Genomic DNA, 23,139 nt, shown 5'->3' with positions numbered 1-23,139 from the left:
CCCACCACCACCGCCGCCACCGCACTCCTCCTCCCCAGAAAATGGCGTCGTCAAGTTTGTTGTCGCTGCTGCTGGTGCTCTGTGTGGCTGCTGTTGGCACGTTGATTATACGCAAAAATCAAAAATAATTAAAATTTCACAATTTAATGTTTTGGCCGCCGGCCAAACGAAATGAAAAACGCCAAAAGCCGCAGGAATATAAGAAAAATAAGAAAGCTAAAAAAGGAGAGAGGACAGCGAGGACATCGTTTGAAGTTCGAGCTGAAGGATTCTCTTCAATCGGTAATAGCCTAAGGTTTTCAATCGGGCTATAGTCCGGTTTCGAAACTAGTTCAATGAACTGATAATTCGGAATATCCAGCCCAATAGAAGTTTAAAATAGGTATAGCAATATATGTATCTATGTATGCATGTACATGCTAGATTAAGTTGGACAGCATTGCAACTTTCGCGCCACGCCCACCTGTCCAACTTGCAAAGCCCGTCTAAATATACCATACATACACACATACACATATACATATATCCGCCCCGCTTACAGGCTAATCCACTCACCTTTCTTGGGTATCAGCGATTTGAGCAGCATGACGGCATTATCGTCACAGGCCCAGGCGTGCATTTTGCGGTAGCTATCTCGTCCCTTCTCCGTCAACTTGTCCCACGGCTTGGGTTTGCTCAGCAGCTCGGAAACGGTGCCCTGCGACAGGCCCAGTATGTATTTGGCAAATAGTCGCTGGCCAATGTTGTGCACCGATAGCAGTTCGCGGACACGTCGCGAAATGTGCAGGGTATCCAGCGCCTGATTGGCGTACTTGTCCATGTTGTAGCGCAACATCTCTTGGAGTTTGGCCTCCATGGGATCACCCTTGGGTATGAGCGACTCTCCAAGACGACCGGCCATCGAAGCACCCGGTGGCAATTGCAGTTCCGAGTCGGCGAAACGATAATGACCCCGTCCATCGCCACCGGCGGCCACTTGGGCGGCGGCAAACTGAAACGCTGGAAGGCCGGGCAAAAATCCAGGTCCCAAGGCAGCCGCATGTTGGGCATGAGCCGCCATGGCGACGGCGGCCAAGCCATTGCTATCCTCCTGCATCAGGGACTTGGTGCCATTGAGTGTACTGGCCAAACTGGCGGCCAATTGAGCGGTACTATTGGCATTTGTGTTGCTGGAGCTGTTATTGCTACCATTGTTATTTCCCGCCGCTGTGGGTGTACTCGAATTCGAATTGGATTCGGTCGTTTGGTGGTGCAGATGGTGCGCCGACGAAGGATGCAGCAAACCATGGCCATGCAAATGGTGTCCATGATGGTGGTCGTTGCTCGCTGGATTGCTGTTGCTGCCGCTGTTTGGTTGCTGTTGCAGGTGATGGTGATGTTGCTGGTGGAGGTGCTGTTGCTGGTGGTGTTGTTGCTGGTGTTGGTGCTGCTGTTGGTGGTGCTGCTGCTGCTGATGGTGGGCATCTAGGCGAGAAGAGTTGGAAGAGTTGGAAAATGTTGAGTTAACCAGTTGACTAAGCAGGGCTGTGGACGATGGTCCATGTTGCTGCTGATGTTGTTGTTGCTGTTGCTGTGAAAAGTGTAGATGTTGTTGTTGTTGCTGCTGTTGATGTTGTTGCTGCGGGGGTGGTGGTGGCGGCGGCGGTGGCGGCAGCAACTGTGCCTGCTGCTCGACCTTAAAATTTTGATAAATTGTTGGCGTTTTGCTCCCTGGCATTGCAGCGGTGCTCGTATTAGTGCTATTCCCCGATTCGACAAAGCCCCGTCGCCAATAGTCGTTGACTAGTTGCTCCGGCAGGATCACCGGTTCATCGGTGGCATCCTCGTCATCCACTTCTTCGATTTCCTGCTTGGGCGCCATGTCATTGCTGGCTTTTGCTTCCGAATCGGTGGCCAGTGTTTCAATTGGTGTTGCCACTGTTGCAGGCGTTGCGAGTGTTGCAGTTGCAGTTGCTGCTGGCGACACTTCGTCTTCGTCTTCATGATTTCGGTTGGTTTCTGGGGATAACAACAAACAAATGGGGCTATTTGTTGTTGCTGCTTTTTAAAGCAAGAGCATATGTTTCTTATTGTATATTTGATCAACAACATCCATGGAACATAACGCCAAAAATTAATCAAAATTTGTTTTTTTTAGCCAGTTCTTTGTTTTTTTCACAGCGAAATTTGTATTTATCAATTTGTTTTCTCGATTTTTTTCTTGCCAATTTAATGCAATAAAATAACAAAGAATCTCTGGTGTGTTGGAGTATATATGTATAAATATATATATATATAATATATGAATATGACATATTAAAACGATTTATGATTGAAAATAGCGATATAGAGAGATGGAGTGTGTCGTTCTGCTATCGATAAACATGCAGAACTTAACAACAACATCAACTTCATTAATAACAACAACAACAATAACATTGATATCAACAAAATAACAACAGCAACAATAACCATCGAACGCTCACATTCGCTCGATGCAAATATTTTGTCAGAGGTGGAAATGAAAGGCAAGTAAAAAGGAAAAAGAAAACGAGAGCTGTTTGCCTTTTAAGCCCATAAAATGTGGCGCCGTCTGCCTTTATTGAAACCCCTCCTCATCTCACCTCCCCCGCCCCATAATATAATTATGCTCCTTCTTCGCCGGACGGCTTATCCTCCGCCGGCGATAAGCGGTCAAATAAACCATAAAAAAAAAATAAATCAAGAAATACAGCATGTAGACGCCGTCGGTTCCAAATCAAAGCGATTGATAAACCAAGAAATATCGGACAAGCGGAGGAAGCAGGATGGAAGGAAGGAAGAAGTAGAGGCAAGACAAACCGGAAGTACAGTACGCACTAGGGCGAATCGATTATAAGTCAACTTAGAACGCACTTAAAGCGATCAATAAATATTGCTGAATAAAATTTTTTTTAATTTTACAAATCGATCCACCCAGCTTATAAAACTGCGACGAGAATTCAAGACTTACCTTCGCTGAGGGCATCGCTGGCGCCATTCTTGAGCGCCTCTGCGGCCAAGGCTTTGGTCCGCTCGATGAGCAGAGCCTGGAATTTGTTGGGGTCATTGGCGCAGGCGGCGGCAGCGGCGGCCGCAGCTGCAGCGGCAATGGCCGAATTCGGACTGAGCACATTCAGATCCAGCGGACTGCTGAAAGTGTAAAGTGCATTTTAATGTTAAATGGAAATTGCTTGGTTTTCCCCTGAGTTGTACACTTACTGCTGTTCCTTTTTGATTTTGAGCTCGTTGCTATCGGTTGTGGTGGCATTGACCGCCTCCCGATCCTCGTCCTCATCTTCGTCGTCATCGTGATGTGAGTCCTCTGGCTTGTCCTCCGCTTCCTCGGAATCCACCAGCATGGCCTGATCCTCATCTTCTTCGTCATCCTCCGCCGGAACTGGAGCTTTTGTGGACTCCGGTAGATCGGCATTGGATGACGCATCCATCGGTCTTTCTGCAGCGGTATTCAGCTTCTTATTGTTGTCGCTGCTCTGGCTATTATTGTTGTTGTTGGTTGACGCGGCAGCGGACAAAGCGGTCGCCTCGGCCAGTGCCTCATTAATTTGCTGCTTATCCAGACGTGCCTCCAATCGGATGATGTGCTGACGCTTGACCTCAAGATGTTCCTCCAATCGTTGGATTTGCACCAGGTGCGTCTGCTCCTGCGCCCTCAAGCGCTGCAGTTCGTCCAAAAGGGCTTTAATCTGGAATAACAGAGCAGTCGAGATTTCGATCAGGATTTGTTTCTTGTTTGATTTTACAAGTTTAGGGTTCCTTAGTTCCTTAAGCTCCTCAATTCTAAGGTCTGATCTAATGTCATTGTCATTTCCCATCGATAGCTGTTGTCTTGTGTTTTCATCGTTTACCTTCAAGGAAATACACATTTTCCTCACATGAGCATACGTTCGAGCGTGTGTGTGTGTGTGTGTATGTGTGTGTGTGCGTGAAAAGTTCTCGAGAGTTATAAAATAATTTTTAATAAAATTAACAACGACGTCAATGTCGCTCGGCGGTGATTGTCAGGGAGTGATGGTTGATGGTGGCACAAACCACCCAACCGCCAAATGCCGCCAGGTACAGTGAAGCCCCAGCCGCCCAACAAACGAAGATTCCGCCCCCAGCTTTGCCGATGTGGGCTTTGTTTGGAACTTTGTTTGTTTGATGAAAATATGATAATTGGCAAATTTGACAAGGGAATTTTTCTTAAGTGCGTCGACAACACACACACAAACTCTCATCCCTTCTTGATTTTCGTTTTCGTGCCACCGCCACTCTTAAAAACGCCCCTTTTCTTGGTGAAAGTTGACAAGATAAAGTTTTTCGACAGCGCCGTGTGGTATGCAACGAAATTTTTTAATGTCAGCCAGGTGGGCGTGTCCCGCCCCCTGTCCTCCTTCACACACGTGTGTGTGTGTGTGTATTTGTTATTATGTGATTAAAATTAATTTTACGGCGCGGTTTTTAATTGACGCATCTGCCACGGGACCCATGACCAAACTTTGTCTGCACGCTAAAATTGGAATATATCGATCTCTCGGATGTCGGATGATGAAAAGTGACTTTCTCATAAGGAAAGAGTTTTAATCGTATAACCAGGAGACTTTATTTAAATTTATTAGTAAATTAGTCACATAATTGTTTCTTTAATGCTTTTCGGGAACTTTAACTTCGCCAAAGGAAAACTACCAATATCGAGCTGTTCTAATGGGGAATGAGTAAACTTTAACCCATATGCAAATAAATAAGTTGACGAATCAACATAATTCTAACTAGGAATTTGCGTGTCATTGCGTGATTTGTGTCGAACATGGGCATAAACAATAATTTCATCAACATGGGAACACCACAACCCCAACCAAGCCCCACTTCATGTGTCTATTTTATCAATATTTCTGGATGGGCCTGAACGAACGCTGATGATTATTGGCCATAAACAATGGGCCAGAACCATAGCACATAATTGGCATTAAAAAAGCATCAACAACATGCGTGTATTGCCATGTGGCATGGCGAAAAATGCAAAACAGCCGCCAGCCGGTTAATTCTATTATCAATCAAAGGATCCAGGACATGTGAAGCGGCTTGGGTTTGGTTGTTGTCCCTTTCCGTATGGCCCCCCGGATGGGGTATACGAAAATGTTGGCATGCGTGTTCGATTTTTCATTAGCATACGGGATACGGAGAATACCAAACTTACTGAACGAGCCACCCTTTCGAAGGAGAAGACATGACAAGACGACAAACGACTCAAATTAATTGCATAAAAATCCTATGGGTGCGGTAAGCCAGGAGGTTTTGAGGTCCTGAGGGGGTGGCTCTTCTAATTGCCAACTGGCTTGGCAGACAAGCGAAGCTCAGAGCTCTTCGCAGTCCCCCCCCTCCCCCTTTTTGGGAGAATGAAATTTTTCAGCTTTCTTAAATAAACGTAATTAGCGAAAGTCGCGGGGAAACACTCGAATGGATTTTCTTCATCTTACATTTCAGGGCATGTGTCGTCCTGCGGATGAGTAGACAGTCGCATATGTGGCAACTGTACCCCAGGATCTGTGTATTCAATATGCGATTCTTTGACGTACCTTTGCACTGTTACAATAAGTGAAAAACTTAATTAGTAAACATAATTGACAACGAAGTTTGGCAACAATGCCCAGTCAAAGTATGCAAATTGAAAGCCAAAAATTAAGGGGCGAAACTGTCATTTCGATTTTTGCATTGCCACAAAATTTTCGAAAAACGCCCTGGCAAAAGAAATATTAAAACGATAAATCAACTTTTTGGATTTCCAGCACACAGACAGCAGAAATCATTTTCAACCCTTGAGCACAAACTTTCTGCAACTCCTTCTGTGGTTGATGAGGCTGCAAACTGGTGGGTCCTTCAGGGGGGGTTGGGGGTTCATTATATATGTAACATCTAACAGCAATCAAACAAACTATAACAAATACTTTTGAGCGGGGTGGGGGGTTATTTGAGGACTCCTGTGTTGGTTTTTGCCTCCTGTATTGACTGTGAAATTATGAAAATTTACATTTTTCCCGACCCACTCTAAACCGACAGCAAAAGCTGGACAAAAGAACTGGACAGGAGAGCTGTTGCTGTTGGATTTCCCTTAGTTTGGGTTATAATTTTTGACAACAAATTGATAGAACGGGAATGTGGAACATTAGCAGCGAGCGAAAAGCAAACGATTTGTAATTAACAAAATTGCCAAGCAGCCGAAAAGTACCCATTCCTCCCGCATTTCGTTTTACCCTTTGCATAACAATTGACAAAGCAGTCAATATACATATATGGAGGGTTTTTGGGGAGGGAGGTTGGGATGTGAAACAACAATAACAAACACTCGAAGGCAAAAGACGAGAAACGTCGCACAATTGGCAGCAGGAGTTTCGCTTACACATGGAAAAATATTCAAGTGCATATGTATGACCGAATAAGAATAAAGACCATTAAAGTAGTTTTGATCGGGGCAGAAATCTTACGATTTCACGATCGATAGTGACAAGCTTTTAGTTTCAAAAGTCAAATGAAAGCAATTTTTTCTCAGTGCGACAGAAGGAAGCATAAAATGCCAAAAGGAATTAAGGTTATGCCTCAGTCTGCTGTCTCTATACATACACATATATATGCCACATGAGGCAAGGGTTTTCAGCATGGTGAGTGGGTGGTGGTGGGGGTGTAAAAAAAGGGTTTAATCAGCGAGCAGCAGCATCTCACACACACAGGCACATATATGTACACGCAAAGACACCAATCTACAAATACAAATTAACAATAAGCAATCAAAGACACACACACAACCACACCGAACGAAGCTCTTCAGGGCTTGCTTATAAAATAATTCTCTTCTGTTTTTTGTTGTTCTCTTTTTTTTTTTTTAACTTTTAGGCCGTCAGCTGCCATTGGCAAAGGCAAAAACCGTCAAAGGAATTAAAATTCATTCGGGCATAAAAATTTTAAAATATATATATGACTGGCAGAAGCGAAAGTGGAGTGATGGATAGAGATAGCGCATATAAAAAAGGGGTAACTTTTGCCAGCAGCAACATCAACATCAGGTGGCGGGTGGGGGGCTTGGGAGGCTGGCCGGGGGTTGACTCTGTTGTTAATTTCCAAAAAGCCAAAAGACAAATGAGTAAAAGGCAACAGCCGGGGAAGAAGCTTCGTCTCAATGTCGTCAACTGTTTTTTTTTTCTAGCGTTCCTTGCTGAATTTTATGTACCACACAGAGAGAAATATCGTGATTCGGTTATATAGCCCATAAGCTAGATGCGAATTTATTTCGCTCAGTGATAATTCTTTGCCGTGCAGCTTGTCATTGATTTTTGATTGTTTCAAGTGTTGGCAAAGGAGTATGGTCCGCGATGTTTCGACGGGCTGTGAGGGGCCTTCGAGTGTTAAAAAAAAGGGGGCATTTTCCGGGGGAGGAAGCTTAAAAGTCTGCCAAGTGCACCCCAGAGCTTTGACGCCAAGGCTTTTGTTTGTTTGTATCGCTGTGGATGTTGCATTTTTGCAACTGGCAATGCCCAAGTTGGCAATTTGCAACAAAAGATAACAAAGAATATGACGAGCGAGAGCGCAAACAGAAACGAAAGAAAAAATAATAAAAGAAAAGAGTGAAAACAAAAAATAAAAGCGGAGAAAAGCAAACATAAATACAAAGCAGAAACAAAGACCCCGAAAGAGGTCACATATGGAAAGAGTCCCTACAGTAAGTAAGCCCCCGCCACCCATTTTCCCCATGCATCCAGCCTCCCTCAACTTTTATCCTATCGAAAATGATTCATCTGAAAGATTTCTTTATTTATGATATTTATGAGGGTACTTTCGTTTCGATCTGTTTGTTTCTGGCGAGCTTAAAAATACATATTATCGGAAAATCCGAGGTATCACATTAAACCCTATTAAAACACTTTCGAATAAAGTGGAATTGTAAACCAAAACGAACTGTTCAATTGAATATTTGGCCCGTGCTTTTGATTGCACGGCCTTATTCACTCACTCAATCGCCTAATTCATTCACTTATTCATTCATTTCCACTGACAGACAATTCATCAACTTAAAGACCTCAAATCGCAGGTAATTTCCCCAGAATTTTTGCATTATTTGTCAATTGCCGGGGGGGTTCTGGATGGGTTTTGAAAATTTCAAGGGGCGCGGGGAGTGGCGCTGTATATGTGGGGGGTACGAGTTCGAGGGGACCTGGCAATTTACAACAATTCAAAGGCATAAATCAAACATTTTGCAAGTTGAAGTTGGCACGAAAACGTGGGTTTTGGTGGCTAAAAAGGGGGGATTGTCAGTTAGTCAGTCAAATAGTCATTCAGTCAGTCAGTCATTCGTTCATTCGCTTATTTACGCGTACACGCACACAGTTCCAGAGTTATTGAATTGATTTGAAGGGGGTTTTCCAAGTGGATGCGGGGGAGGGGGGGTTGCGAATGGCATTTGAAGCTCCCCCTTGGGGGCACGCAATTCGCAACTCGTTCGTCTTTCGCCTTTCTTCTTCTGCTATCCCCCTTGATGTTGTTGTATTTTTTGGATTATAAAGTTTTGTAATTAAAATTTGACAGCTTTACAATTCCCAGGACCCCCCGATATCGCCCACCTTATCATTCAGAAAATATGAGGGGGCAAATATTTTCTTCTTCTTTACCGCGCATTTTCTTATTAGAATTTTACAATTTTCGATTTATGTTTCGATTTTATTGTCTGCCATTTTGTGCGTGAGAAAGGGAAGACAAGGATTTGTGCCTCTGCCTTTTCCCCTCCCTATATTTAACCCTTGAGTGGGCGCACTGCTTGTCCTAACCCCCCAAACGCCCTTACATATGTATAATTTTAATCAAAGTTGCCCACCTTAACTCACACTCGACTCAAACTTTTGTTTCTAATTCGTTAAACTTTTGCTTAATAATTGTCTGGCTGGCACATAAAAAAACCCCTTGACTTTTATTCATATTGCCAAAAAAATGTGTAGAATCGGGTTTTTTATATATTTTTTGTCGATAAGCACTCGAAGTGAGATGGGTGGTCCGTGGGTTATTCGGGGCCCAGTCACATGTCTAATCCTTTTGCTTATTGATATGATATCTGCACACGCAAAACAAAACAAAAAAAAAAGGAAATCCGAAAAAGGTTGTGTATGCCAGCGAAATTTTATTATATAGGTTTTTTTTTGCCTTTTTTTGGTGGGGGTTTGAGTGGTCTTTCATAATCAAAAAACGTTAAAATCATAGTCTAGACAATAATTTATGAGCACGGCACATTGCTCATCTCTCGGTCGTGTTGTTTTGGTCCTGTTTTTGGTCCTTTGCCCGCATGGAGGAAAGCCCCCTCTCCCACTTAACCCTCGAATGCCAATCAACATCTCTCGAGCAAACAGTCGTAAGGCTCGAACGGAAAGTCCTCTCCATCCTGTCTGATGATCCTGCTGCTCCTGGTCGCAGTCATTGTTTTCTGTGTGTGCTTTCATATTTTTTCGGCTATTTTTTTGTGTTGGCCCTCAATGGATATATGAAAATATGAAGAACGGACGGGTATAAAATTCCAAATGGGGGGTTTGCCAATTTCTAATGGTTTCAACTTCCTTCCGCTTGCAGTTGTCCTTTTTGCCAGCTTTTTGTGTGTGTTTCGAGTGAAATTTTTGAAAAATAGGAGGTTAAGCAGGTGTCTGCAATTGCAACACACAAAGCTACTTAAGGGGTCAAAGGAAGTCGGGGGGCTTGTCAAGAGGTTAAAGTCATTCGACGACAACAGCTGCAAGTTTGGCAAATAAAGGTGAAAAAAGTAAGATATCGATGCTATCAAAAGAGCCGCTAAGCAAATACTAAATGTATTTCGATCCAAAGAAAGTCACCGCAAAATTTGTTGTTCTCTATTTCTTTTTTTTCGGGGGCGTGGCAGGCAGATGGGCGGTACTATGACGGGACACTAATTTGATTTGAACATCAGCGTCAACTTCTAATTGAATTTCAGCCCCTCATCGCTGTCTGTGCATCGATTAACTCGCCTGCGTCTCCTTCTAAACTCAATCTTCGTTTGATGACAATTTCATTCCTATTAGACGGTCGGCAGTTGGAGGGCTAAATGCCAGTGGAAATGCATAAAAAGCACCGAAAAAGAAGTCGGGAAAAATAGATATGGCCAGCTTATTTTAATTGCCCGCCTTGTTTTGACTTAGAGTTGGGGTAAAAAGGAAATGGTAGTGAAATTGGTTGGTTGAAGTTTTAGGCTAAGCAACGGTGGGTTAAATTGAGAATTTTATTTCAAGTGATTGTAATTCATCGGATATTGAGGATATATTTTACGCACAAAACACTTTGCTTGAGTTGAAAAGTAAAAACAAACATGGAAAAATAAAATCAAGTGTTACTATTTTTAAATTAACCCCACAACGCCCACTGTGCGTCTGGGTCGCATTTTGACCGAGCCACGGCAATTATTTTGACGACGCTTAATTTGCGTTGAGTTGGAGATTTCTCGGATGCGGATGATGACGACGACGAAAACGGAGATGAGTCGAGATGAGATGAGTTCAGATGAGATGGCGATGAAGATTGGGAATTGAAGATGGGGGACGGCGACGATGTCGCGGTTAACTTGCATCAAAATTGAAGCGACAGCATAGCAAACTAATTAAAGGCCAGGCATTTACGGCCCCAAATTGAATGATTTTTATGCTTAGCCTTTTTTAATTGTTCGAATTTCGTTGAATCGGACTTGGCACTGCGTTTGATGGGACCAAAAAGAACTAAAATGCAGAGCATCAGGCGCTATAATGACATATTTCACGATTTTATGGCATTTCATCGGGGTGTTTTTGAGCCCCTGTTCCGTTCTTAATTTGAAATCAATTGTGTAGTTAATTGCTTAGCTTTGCCTAGGTGCTTTTCCGCACATAAAACCAAGCAAGATAAATATATTTTTTCTCGTTATTTTGTTTTTTTCTCTTTGTGCCATATTTAATCGCGTTTTACTACCGCATCTCGGCAATTGCATAAATTCTTGGTCTTGTTTTTTTGTACTTGACTATCTATCATAATAATCGTTTTGGACTGTCACACGTACACACATCGCCGAAGGTTAGCAAACAAAAACGCCAACGGAGGCTAATCAAACACATCAGCAACATCAGGCAGCAACAGCAACTTTAACCATGACTGCTTGAATATCTGTATGCTTTTTGCCACTATCTTCAAGATAATAAATTCAAATGCAAAGTTAATTAATTGCCAGGTTTGCTATTTGCCGTGGGATCAGCAAAAGAGCATCATGTTGCTGCTGTGCTGCTTTGCTGCTGCTACCTTCCGACTGCTTGCAAACTCAATTTAATGGTAAATTAATAAAAAGAAATGAAATTTGATTTATCGACAGGCAAAATGAAGGAGCAGGAGAAGGAGAAGAAGTCTCGTCGTCTTTTGCTAATTGAAATGCTAAATTTCCGTTCATGCCTGTAATTGACTTGGAGGCCCAGAGGTGCGATGTGGAATCGAAATTGACAATTTTACAGATTGCCAGAAATTGCCAGTGATTTTGTGTGTGAGTTTTTCGGAGACCCCATACTGAAAAATATTAATGGCTACAAGATTTTGGGCCAAGACTTGGCAGATTTTTCATTTGAGCACCCACCCCAAAACACCACCTTCTTCAGCCGATTATTTGTTGGCCATAAATCACGAGCGAATTCGGTTTTTCTTTTTGGCCAATTGCATTTTCGACTTGTCACCGTTTTAATGGCCTCCAATTAGGTAGAGCCGTGTGCATGTTTCTAAATTTACGAAGTGGCAAAAAACGACAAAACAAAAAAAAGAAGAGATTTTCCATTTAATGAGGCGCGGGAAAGTTGATAAATCCAACAATAATGCTGATGCAACAGCCGTCGCCGCATCAACAATAATTTTTTTAAATTCCAAATTGAACTGAACTAGCTCACGCAACAACAAAAGCCCAAGCGAACGAAAATAAGGAAATAATCAATTTAAAAAAATCAAAATCACACATTTACCCGGCACAAAACTATACTAAGTACAACACTGCTCTACGGCAATCAGTCAATGTGCGACAGAGAGGGCTGGCCGGCCATATAGAGAGGGACTATCTCTATGGCCGGACTGCTCAGACACTCGCCGATCAGAATCCATATGCGATAAATAAATTGAATTTATCCGCAATTGGTCGAAAATGCCAGGGGGTTGGTTGGTTTGTATAGGCTCGCAAGTATGTTTGTGTGTTCTGTTGGATCAGTGGCGTACTGCAATGGGGATCGCATATGGGTTTCTACAAACGCAAATCCCTCAGATCATCAGCAATAGAAGTAAACAGTCGAAGAAGCTAGGTAGCTAGCTGTTAGTTTTGGAATTTCAAAAGAAGCCTACTTTCATTTATCGAAAGTCCCTTTTTCATACGCCACTGTATACGATAATGACTGTTTTTCACTTTAATCAGCAAATACAAATAGCAACAACAGCCACGATAAGCGCAACAGCAACACACAACAACAGCAGCAGCAGCAGCAGCAATGATTGCAGGCAGTAGTATAGTAGTCCTAAACTAAGCTCAATGTCTCCAGTAATCCATGTGCTATGGTATTTGTGTGCTGATTGATTTGAATTGAATAATTGCAATTGTGCGACTTGTATTTGTATTTGCATTATTATTATTGTTATTCGTATCGCCGTATGTCTTTTTGTACATTTTCAGTTCGTTTTTGTGTTTGAATTGAGACTAATGACATGTTGAGATGGATAGAGACCATTTCAATAGCTAAACCACTAATCCGATACGAAAATGTTGCCCTCACCCGTTTCATAATATTTCTCTGAGCAGCGCACCAAATAAATTTTTGTAGTCAAACTTTTGCTTCGATTGGCATAATAATTCATACTAAATTCGAATAGTCGCCAATAATTTGGTTTGCTTCGTTTCAATTCTTGAACATTTGACAAGTGCGAAAAGCAACAAATAAACGTAATGAGAATCAAATTAATAAAAAATCTAAAATAATTGAGCTCTTGCCTTGAATCAAAGATTACGAATTTCAATTATTATTTTTTGTTTGATTAGAAAAAGAGAGACTGAGACCAGCAGAGAAATGAAATAAGGGAGTGCGACCAAATTTCTCAGGGGGATCGATTCGATGAGTTGTTTAAACAGTTGATCTGGTTTTTGGCTGCCTTGTTGCCGGCTGAGTTTAATTTTAGACCATTTACGTTAGACATTTGATGGATTTTCCGCTCGATTTGCATTTAAAAATAACACACTGGCATTGTCTTTTGCCTGGAACGTGTATCCAAATATTTAAGTCTGTCAGACAAAGTGTGGCACATATATAAAAAATATATATGCGAGCCAACCCTTTCGGGGTTTTGCCTCTGACGTAGACGGTCTGGGCAAATAACTACTCCAAATATATATATATATATATATATATATACGTACATACACATGTGTACTCCAATTCCAATTAGCCGAGAAAGCCATCCGTCAATGCGAGAATTAGAATTATATTATTTTTGAGCGCCCATCGTGGGATCGAAATTAAACGGGGATCGCAGTCACGCGATGATAAGCACAAATCGAATTTGTGCATGAAAAATTATGATTATTTCTATTATTCCTAAACCGATTATCTATCACGTCCCAGATGTCGTTTTATGCTGGTCAATGGATGGGTGTTGACGAGATGCGGGACACAAAACTATGTGCTCAATAATCGTGTTGGTTATCAGTCAAATTTGTTTGAAAGGTTCTTAAAATAGCCGCTTAAATATATTTATTTTAAATATATTTTTATACTTGCTGCTTGATAGCTCTGTGAGAAAACTATAATATTGTATAAGACCACATTAAAAAACCTCAAACCTTATCAATGGACTCGTTTTAATAATGGGCCAGTTTATAAACGCTTGTGGTTTTTAACACTGCTAATCAGATACATTTTTGTTTAATTTTTATTTCTACTTCTACGCCATAGTGTTAGCATAAACAACTAAATCTAGCCGCAAAACAACGTAGATAAAAAATTGATTTTGGTTTGGGGCTTGGCCTTTTTTCCGTCGGTGTTTTTGTTGTGCATAAAATAAATATGTCGAAAAATGTCGATAAAAAATTCTATAAATATATATGTGTAATACACATACACATTTTTGTAGAGGCAGATAAAAAAAAAACGAAATCGTGAATGTTATTTAATAAATACATTTATTGTATTTCGCTGGTTTTTTCCGCATATGCTGTTTGTTTTTGTTTGCGGCGTGTGATAAAAAAAAGTAAAACAAACTGCCACCGTACGTGTCGTTTTTGTTTGAAATTATTGTGTGCTCAGTATTAGTAACAAAACAAAATCGAAGCGGAAGCTGCGTTGGCTGCTAATTTGTTGTTCATTTGTTTGCTCTGTCAAAAAGCATTTCGTATTTCTTCCCCTTTTTTTTTTGTTTTTTGTTTTTTGATAATATTTTTTCATATTTTCGATGCGTTTTATTTTTGGAAGCAAGACGCGGCCCAAAAGCACTTTGTCTATAAAAATGCACTTCTGCGAAAAAATAAACACATGCCTCATAGCCAAAACAAACGCACAGCAAGTGAGGAGCTGCTGCACTTCGACTCTAACAACAAACAACTGTTGCAATTCCATTTAACATGATTTCTGGGCAAAAACTTGCGCCCCATACAAATGTGTTGAAAATAATAGCAGTGGGAAAAGCAAAATGCATTTCTAAAATTGACTGAACACTCGAATATAGTCTATAAAGCAATGTTCAAGTAATTGCATTTCGAGAATATCCTTTTGCGTATATTTTTTGTGTGTGCCTACATTTTTGTATTCGAGACAACTATTATTCTTCCCACAACTGTAGATATATCCCAGGGCCTCGCCGTTCATATTCCTGTCGATCATCTTTGGCTGCCGCCGCTTCGAGGACAAAAAAATATTGTCGCATATTTATGAACATGTGTAACAGATAAATCTGAATCTACGCACACAGCAGCGCTCATAAGTGATTTAGTTGTCAGTCGAGTGCATTTATCACAGCTGTGCATGGACGTTGGTTTCAGGGGGGGGGGGGGATGATGCATCGCAAAAGGGAAGTCATTTTCGGGGGTGGGTGGGGGTCTTGGAGAGGTGTCGCCCGGGCGCCAGTAATCAAACTAATGAGCTTGGGCCCTCCACCAGGCGGCGAAAATAGCTTTAAATGGATTTCAAATAAGAAAACGCGCACAAAACGCCAGGAAAACACAGGCTAAAAGCCAAATCTATGCAGAATTCCAGGGGTGCACAGTGAGGATTATTTATATATATCGATTAAAATTTAAAGGTTAAGTGATATTTTCTCCCATTATGAAATCAATATACCAATGTATATTCTTATACGACAAAAAATGTGTTTCTTTTTTTTTTGAAAACCACTCAGATTTCTTCAAGCCCCCGCGCCAATATCCCATGCCAGCCTCTGTGGTGGGTGGTTGGGTTGTTGTCTGGCCAAGTGAAGTGATAAAACATTAAAGAAATGCGCTTCTCCTTTTTTTTTTACTTTTGCCCTCTTCTTATGCAGCAACACCTAGGGGTTGCTAATGGAAGAGAAGCCGCTGCTGCTGCTGTTGCACTTAATGGCAAATGATAATGATTGATGCTAAAATGCAATGTGCACCACTCCCGAGTGCACGTCTTCGAATCAGCACAAAAAGCCGCACGGAACACTTCAAGTCAAAGCTTTTCACGGGTGGTTTTTCTGGATAAGCAATCATTCAATGCGGTGCGCATTGCAAAAAGAAACAGGGGAAGGATGCCGTCTTATTTTTGCATTAGGGAAATTGGTAGACTTTTGGGGACACCTAATGGGCATGGTCCTTGTAAAACGAATCGTTGTTTGATTTAGGAATATTGACATTCATATCTGCAATAATTTGCATACTAAGCCCTTTACTTTAAGTCTTCATTGTTTTTTTTTTTTTGTATCTATCTCATCCCATTTCTTGACGCGACATCTTTCTTCCGTTTCCATTTGGTACTGTGTAAACAAAGGCATTCAACAAATTTGTAGGCGTAAAAATTGTCTTGTCAATATTTTAATGATATCACTTTACACCCCCTGTTTTTGGTCCTTGTCCTTGGGACCCCGTCCTTGTTTGCCTGCCGCAAAAGTTTCCTTCTAACTTTTTCCCTTGGCTTGATGTTGGGTTGAAATTGCTGTCCCAGGGAAAAGGCTCGAAATCCCTGGCTGTATGTTAGTTTTTTTTTGCTTATTTTTTACCCAGTTTGTCCCTTTTTGCTGCTTCTTCTTGTTCTTGGGCGTGTAAAGAAGAAGTCAAAAGTCCCGCCGCTCATTTGTTTGCCTTGTATACTTTTTTTTTTTTGTTTTCTATTTTTCCCGGTTTCGGTTTCGTCGTACTCGGGCAACATTTTTTCTGTTTGGCTAGAAAATTACAAGAAAAGTGGCCGAGTGGTTGGAAAAGTGATGGGGGGTTTTGTTTATTTGTGCAAGTGTTTTCTCAATTGTGCGTACTGGTTTGAGGGGACGGCGGTCGGTCAGTCGTGCGTCGTCGTCTGCGGTTGAAATTCCTCTCCTTGGTACTCCGGTTAACTTTTTTACGCTTCTTTCACTCCTTTTGGCAGCCCACGGCATCCTTTCCCAACCGCTTTTCCCCCCAAATACACACTTGCACATTCCGAAATTCCGGTGTGGGCGGCGACGTTTGTCTAATCTTAACGGTTTTACATTTCATTGCGCCGGGTAATTGTCTGTCGGTGGTTTGAGTGAATTTTAAGGATATTCGACCTTAGTCCGCTACAGTTTATTAAATTAAAAAGTCACTTAAAGTTGGTCTTTTCTCACTGAGCAGACCGGAGAAGTTTTATGTTAATAGGGTTGTGTTTAATCCCTAGTACTTTGGACTGACGAGGGGTTAAAAGGTAGACTTAAACTTAAAACATGTGCACTAACTTAACAGGAAGCTTCAACCTTAGGTTAACAGTATTTAATTGTATGCATCTTAAACTTTACTTCTGGGATGCATTTTTCGTAAGCTTCATGGTTTGCGTAAGATATTTGCTCAGCCGAAATTAACTTTATTTTTAACCACCTGTCAACCGACTATTTCCACTTAACCTCCGGTTAGTTGAAACTTACCTCTTTATCTTTGGCAGCTAATAGAACAGCAGGCTGGCCGTTGTTGTTGTTATTGTTCTTCTTCTTGCGCTTCTCGCTGTTGCCGCTGCTGCTGTTATTATTATTGTTGTTGTTCGTGTTGCTGGTGGCGGTGTTGCTGGTATTGTTGTTATTGCTGGTATTTGTATTGTTGTTGGCGCAATCATCGTCCTCCGCCGAACTGGCCACATGTTGCTCACTTTCATTGCCGCCATTGTTGTTCTTTCGACTACAACTATTATTGCTATCGGTTGTATTGTGATTATTGCTAACATTTAAACTAGCCTCCCCCGCATCCTTGTTCTCCTCAAGATCCTCTGTATCCTGCTGCTGATGCTGCTGTTGTGTTGTTGCACTTGGCTCAGTTCTGGTTTCTTGCTGCGCATCCAGCTCCATATCATCAGCATTCGATTGCATCGAGGCATTCTCCTCCTCATCATCCTCGTCCTCATCCTCCTCCTCGTCCTCCTCCTCATCGTCCAGCTCCTCCTCGTCCTGGTGACTATTGTTGCTGTTGGTGTGATTGGCGTTGCTGGTGGTGCTGCCGCTTTTGACGTTGCCAGTTGCAATCGGTGTTGCTGCTGCGGCTGCTGCAGCAGCGGCTCCTGTTGCCACTGTTGCCGCTGGCTGTTCTGTGGGAATCGCAACTTCATTCGCCGGCGAATGGAGTGGTGATTGCTGTTGCTGCTGCTGTTGCAATGCCGCCGCTGCTGCCGCGGCTGCCGCCTCCATCATCATCATCTGTTGGGCGTGATTGAAGAAAAGCTTGGGATTGAGGCAGGCGCCGCCAACACCGCCGCTCTGTTGCAAACTGCTCTGCAACTGCTGCTGCTGCTCGGCGCTGAGCAACGGCGGCGAGGGCGACGGCGTATTTGTGTTGGCCAGCAGATTGCTGCCGTTCTGCTGCTGCAGCGTTATGGCCGCTGCAACAATGGAGCTGTTCAGCAGCTTGTCGCTGTCGCTTTCCAAAATGCCGCCGCTGGCCGTCTGCTGCAACTGTTGCTGCTGCTCGTCCTCGATGTCGTTTGTTGCTGTTGCTCCTGCAACAACTGCTGCAACTGCTGCTGCTGTTGCTGCCGCTGCTGCTGTATCGCTGTTTTCGCTGTTGAGGTTGCTGTCGGGATTGCCGGTGGATAGCTGCTCTTTGAGTGTGTTCACTTCCTTTTCGGCAAGGGTTGCGCGCTGAAAAAATAAAAAAATTGATCAATGTATTAATAAAGCACATATAAGTTATTAAGCAGATATTAAATAGAATACATATAATTCAATTATTATATTTATACAAAAGCGACCCGAAGGCACCACCCATCCCTTTCAAAAGCTGTGCAGCAACATCAAGCACATATGTTGCTTTTAACACGAACAAAAAGCTAAAAGTTTGCATAGCCCTTTTACACTCCTGCCTCATTCAGACTTTGCCAACTATCGACCCTCATTAATTTTACTTTTAAAGTCATTACGGGTTAAATTTAGCCAAATTAATACGTTGCAAAAACTTTTGTCGGCCCCCGAAAATGCCAACACCAAAAAGAGTTCTCCCGAACACACAATCACACGCCAAATAGGCCAAAAGGAGTCAGACGGAAGGCTTAAAAAACATTCCGGGGTATTTCCGTCTGCATTAGCAACCAAAACAACAACAAGGATCTAGAGCCAGGACGAACAAATTTATAGTTTATCGTCGGTATCGATAAGCCCAACTTGAAAATGTTCCCTGCTATTAGTGACCTGACCTTCGATGGTATTGCCTGCTTGCAAGACTCTTTCTGTGAATTCAAATGCCAAAATGAGAAATTAAAACAACAAAATAGAAAGCATTGGGCAATACAACAGAAAAAAAAGGAGAAGAGAGTACAGAACTCCCAAAGAAGGTTACAAAAATATGCGGTGCAAACTTTTTTGGCAAATTAGTCTGGGACCCAGACCAGAATCAGGATCTCCCCCAAGTTTTAAGGCTTCCATTCCATTCCATTTTGCCTAAGCCCAAGCCAAGCACCAAATGGCAATGACTTCTGCTTCGATTTTCCGTTGATTTGTTCGGTTTGGTTTGGGGTTTTTGTGCAATTTTATTTGTATAAATACCGGAAGCTTGCAAAAAAGCAGGACTTCGGTGGGCGTTGCAGGCAATAAAGAACTTTGGAAATTAGTCGGTGGGCTAGTGCTGCTGCTGCTGCTGCCAAAACTATTTGGTGTGAGTTTTAAGCCTTTGCCGTTGGTTCTTGGCCAAATTGTACTACTTCATATCGATGAAGGTCCTTCTGCCTCCAATTTTCCGAATAAAGTTAAGCAGGAAGTCGTTACACAGAGTATAGAAATGTGGGTAAAGGGTGCTAGATAGTTGAGTTTTGTGGGTTGTGAATACGATATTTAAGCTGTTCTGAATATTTTGAAAAGTATAGATCACTTGAGAAAGATGGTCAAAAGAAAGATGGCTTTAAAATATCAACAGCAGAATTTTGTTGAATTTCTATAACTTTCCCTTATAGAACTTCCCCTAATGGCTAAAACCAAAACCACAAATCGTTCGACATTCGATGATTATGAGTACGCTTAATGACAATATCCCTGGGAAAAGCGAATGTCGAATGGCAGAAAGCAAATAATTTTTCTTGCCCTGCCAGGCATATTTGTCAACATCATCATCCTCATTACGGGGGAATCGAAAGGAAGGAGTGGAGACTCGCATAGATATATATTTATGATATTTAAAAGCTCTTAAGTACAAACAACAGACAAGTGGTTGGGTGCAGTTTTGTCCTTCGTCCGACGTCCTTTCGAATGCCAGACACACTGGCAGACAGCTGGAAAGTGGGTGGGCTTGGGTGGTTTCTGGGCGGTTGGGTGGCCTCTCCCATTCTCGGTGGTTCAGTGGTTGCTCTGTTTTAAGACCTCGGTTGGCGGCTGCTGCTGATGCTACTGTCTTGTTGTTGCCGGTTGTCGTTTCCCGTGAGCTGCTTAAGCTTGAAAATTGTTTTCATAATGGCCAAAAGAGAGAGGCTGTAGAGGATACTTTTCCGTTTTCATTTTCATTCCCGGTTTCCATTTCTTTCGCTGACTTTTTGCTGGACCAAAACGACCACCAAAATCGATCAAACTGAAAAGCAATCCTCGTGGGAAAGGCAGCACTTGTTGGTGTCCAGTTTTTCCACCTCGCCAAAATAGTTTCTTGGAAATTGTACTCTACGTAGTCTGGGCAAATCAATTAATCCCAGCCAGTCCAACGATTCTGGCCCACTTTGAGTTCGGCTTAGCAGCAGTTGCCAACCAAATGAGTTAATTAACTAAAATGCGGGTGGCTTTGCCGGGCATTCCTTTTTTTTTTGAGCCCCCAGTTGGAGAGGGTTTTCCTCTGTTTTTTTTTTCGGGACTCTACCCACTTCAATGGCTCTCGTTCTCGTCCTTTTGGCCCGTGTGTGTGGTCAGCTTATGGCAAGGCAAGGCTTTTCGTATTGAGCACCCTTTTAGCGTGCCCCATGCTCCCCTTTTATTTTTGGGTTTCATTTAATATTTTGCCGGTTGCCACTTCAAAGGAGCTTTCCAAAAAAAAGTATATATATATAAATTAATATATATATATATAAGCATCATTGCACGGAGAAACGGGTAAAACCTTTCGCGCGCGAACCAAAAATGTTAAGTGAAATGTTAGCCCCTCGTGTAAGGGTCTGTTAAAATTCCAGTCATACTACAAATTGAATTGAAATTGGGAATGGTTATGGATAAATGATATATACGTGTATATATATTCACAAAAGTACGGTACTACTAGGTTTAAGTGAATTAAATTCAACTGGTAATTCTATGGCTCATTTGTTTCGGTCGCAGACTGCAATTGTATCAACTATTGGCAAGTCCAACTTGAAAGTCCTTATCCCATTTTGAGCGCCTGTTTCTGATTCTGATTCAGATTCTGTATTTTATTTTTTTTCCTTTATAATGTTTTGTGTGTCCGTAGCCGTGTGTGTATTTGAGTTGTTTGCTCGCAATTGTCGTGTGCTTGGCACATGTCAACTCATTCGCCAAAAACCCTCTTGCCCCTCTTCCCAATCCATTTTCCACACCCTCTGAAGTTGCAGCATGCGGCATTGTCTCAAGCTGTTTGTCTGAAGTGAGTTTGCCTCAAGACCCGCGAACGGGGAATTCTCTCTCTTTGGCAAGGAGCACAGCAGCTGCTGTCAGGACTTCGGGACCTCAGGATTTCTGAGCTTCTGAATTTCTGGATTTCACGATTCCCGCACTTTTCTTCTTTTTTTTTTTTTAAAGGGAGGAGTGCGAGAGCACTTTTTGTAATTAGTACGAAGGCAATGTTATGAATTGTGCTTCAACTTAAGCTCGAGTGCCTTCATCTTCTTCTCCTGGTTTTCCAGGGGGCATATTCAACCCCCTGTTGCCCGAAAAGGGTAGCTACATCGTTGGTCTTGGTAAGGGTTAACACGCGAGGCTGCATTGTGCGGTTTTTGGACAATAAATCAAAGCAAATCAATGCAACAACAGATGGAGTAATAGAATGGGATCCTGAGGGGGTTAAGGTGGCACACGCCGTTACTTCTTTGAAGCCAGTATACCTTACTCCCTAGTTAGCTGCAAAAGTCGAAGGACTCTTGAAAGTCCCTCCCTTAACCCATGACTGCCACTTAAACGCCTACATGACATGACAGGCTGCCATGGGGAAAATGCTGTGCCCCCAATACCCCATAAAAAACGTGGAGATGACGACGAGGAACCCAAAGCGTTTTTTACAATTACACACACATTAAACAGCACAAGCCAAAGATAAAGCTTCAGAAAAGTAGAAGATGGCTACAAGGGGTTAAATATAGATATGTGTGTGCCTGTCTAATGAGAGCGAAAATTATTGTAGCCTGACATTTGGAGCAGACAAAGGAGGAGGGTAAAAAACACGGAAATGGAGGTTAAGCTCTTGCTTTGACAGCCACAAATGCTAAAATAAGGATATATATACTTGAAAACTGGAGCACATACATAACATGTGTTCATACATATATATGGTTAAAAGATGTTCCGAGAAATCGAAGGAATTCTATAAAATTGCAATTAAACTCTTTCTTAGCCTTAGGAAATATAACCCTTTCCCACCAAGCGCGATTTAATAATCCCTCTTCATAGTCCAAAGCGCATTTAAGTAGCTCAACTGTTATCCATTAATTGCTCGGTCTGCTTTTCGACTTAATACTCCAGGAACTCCTGCTTGAAACCCCCACTTTTTGTTGCCCCCCTCAAAAAGTATTCTTCAGATTCGGGGCATGCCTTTGCATTTGCTTTACAATTTCAAACATCATTAGCAACGCACACAGAGGAGGTTTTGAAGGGGTTGCGGGAAATACACACGCATGTGCACAAACGTATATATCCCTTTTTGCTAATTATTTATTTAAATATTAAACAAAAAATCCCCAAAACATACACAGAAGGAACGAGTTCAAACCCCACATCGCAAAAAATAAAAAATAAAACTGCAACAAAACCAAAAAAAATAAAATAAAAACGAAATGGAAAGAGCGCCATAAAATCAACACACACAGAGGAAACACCACTCACATACACAGACACACACACACACACATGCAGAGGAAGAGAAAAGACGAAAATGATGTATTGATGCTGAAAGAGAGAGGGCGATGATATGGGGATCCTGTCTGCACACAAATAAAAAACACTCGCACACACAAGACAAGGAGGAGTAGAAGAACAAGAAAAGAGAGAGATAGAGAACGATATGGCTCTGTGTGCAAATACATAACTGTACATTCGTTGAGATACCGTTGGAGATTTGAGCTCTTGTGCCTCCTCTTCTTTTGGCTAACTAATATTTTCTAATTTAAAATTCTGTTTCTTTTTTATTGCCTCGAACGAACACACACATATGTGTGTGCCTCACCCACACTACCTTCTCCACATATATACCCACACACACACATATATATGTAAATTTATAACATTTTCTATTTACTTATCAAAAATCAGGCAAAA

The 23,139-nt window shown here is 42.0% G+C and overlaps 1 protein-coding gene across 3 annotated transcripts in view; it reads right to left on the bottom strand.

The window, feature by feature from the left end:
• ct (cut) overlaps nt 1-23,139 on the bottom strand; it is a 70,432-nt gene that overhangs the window by 14,750 nt on the left and 32,543 nt on the right. The window contains exons 2-5 of one of the 3 annotated variants that reach the window (NM_001272381.2): nt 17,131-18,330; nt 3,220-3,704; nt 2,972-3,147; nt 556-1,464 (exon numbers count right to left, since the gene is read on the bottom strand). In NM_001272381.2, the coding sequence (NP_001259310.1) occupies nt 556-1,464; nt 2,972-3,147; nt 3,220-3,704; nt 17,131-18,330 (2,770 nt within the window). Of the gene's footprint in view, nt 1-555; nt 1,999-2,971; nt 3,151-3,219; nt 3,705-17,130; nt 18,331-23,139 lie in introns of all 3 variants that reach the window. The other 2 variants (NM_080025.2, NM_001258636.2) reach the window with 2 other exon arrangements.

Source organism: Drosophila melanogaster, chromosome X, assembly GCF_000001215.4.
Source record: "Drosophila melanogaster chromosome X".
Taxonomy (NCBI): Eukaryota; Metazoa; Arthropoda; class Insecta; order Diptera; family Drosophilidae; genus Drosophila; species Drosophila melanogaster.
Note: the sequence above shows the minus strand (reverse complement) of the source record. Positions and strands in the feature narration are given on the sequence as shown.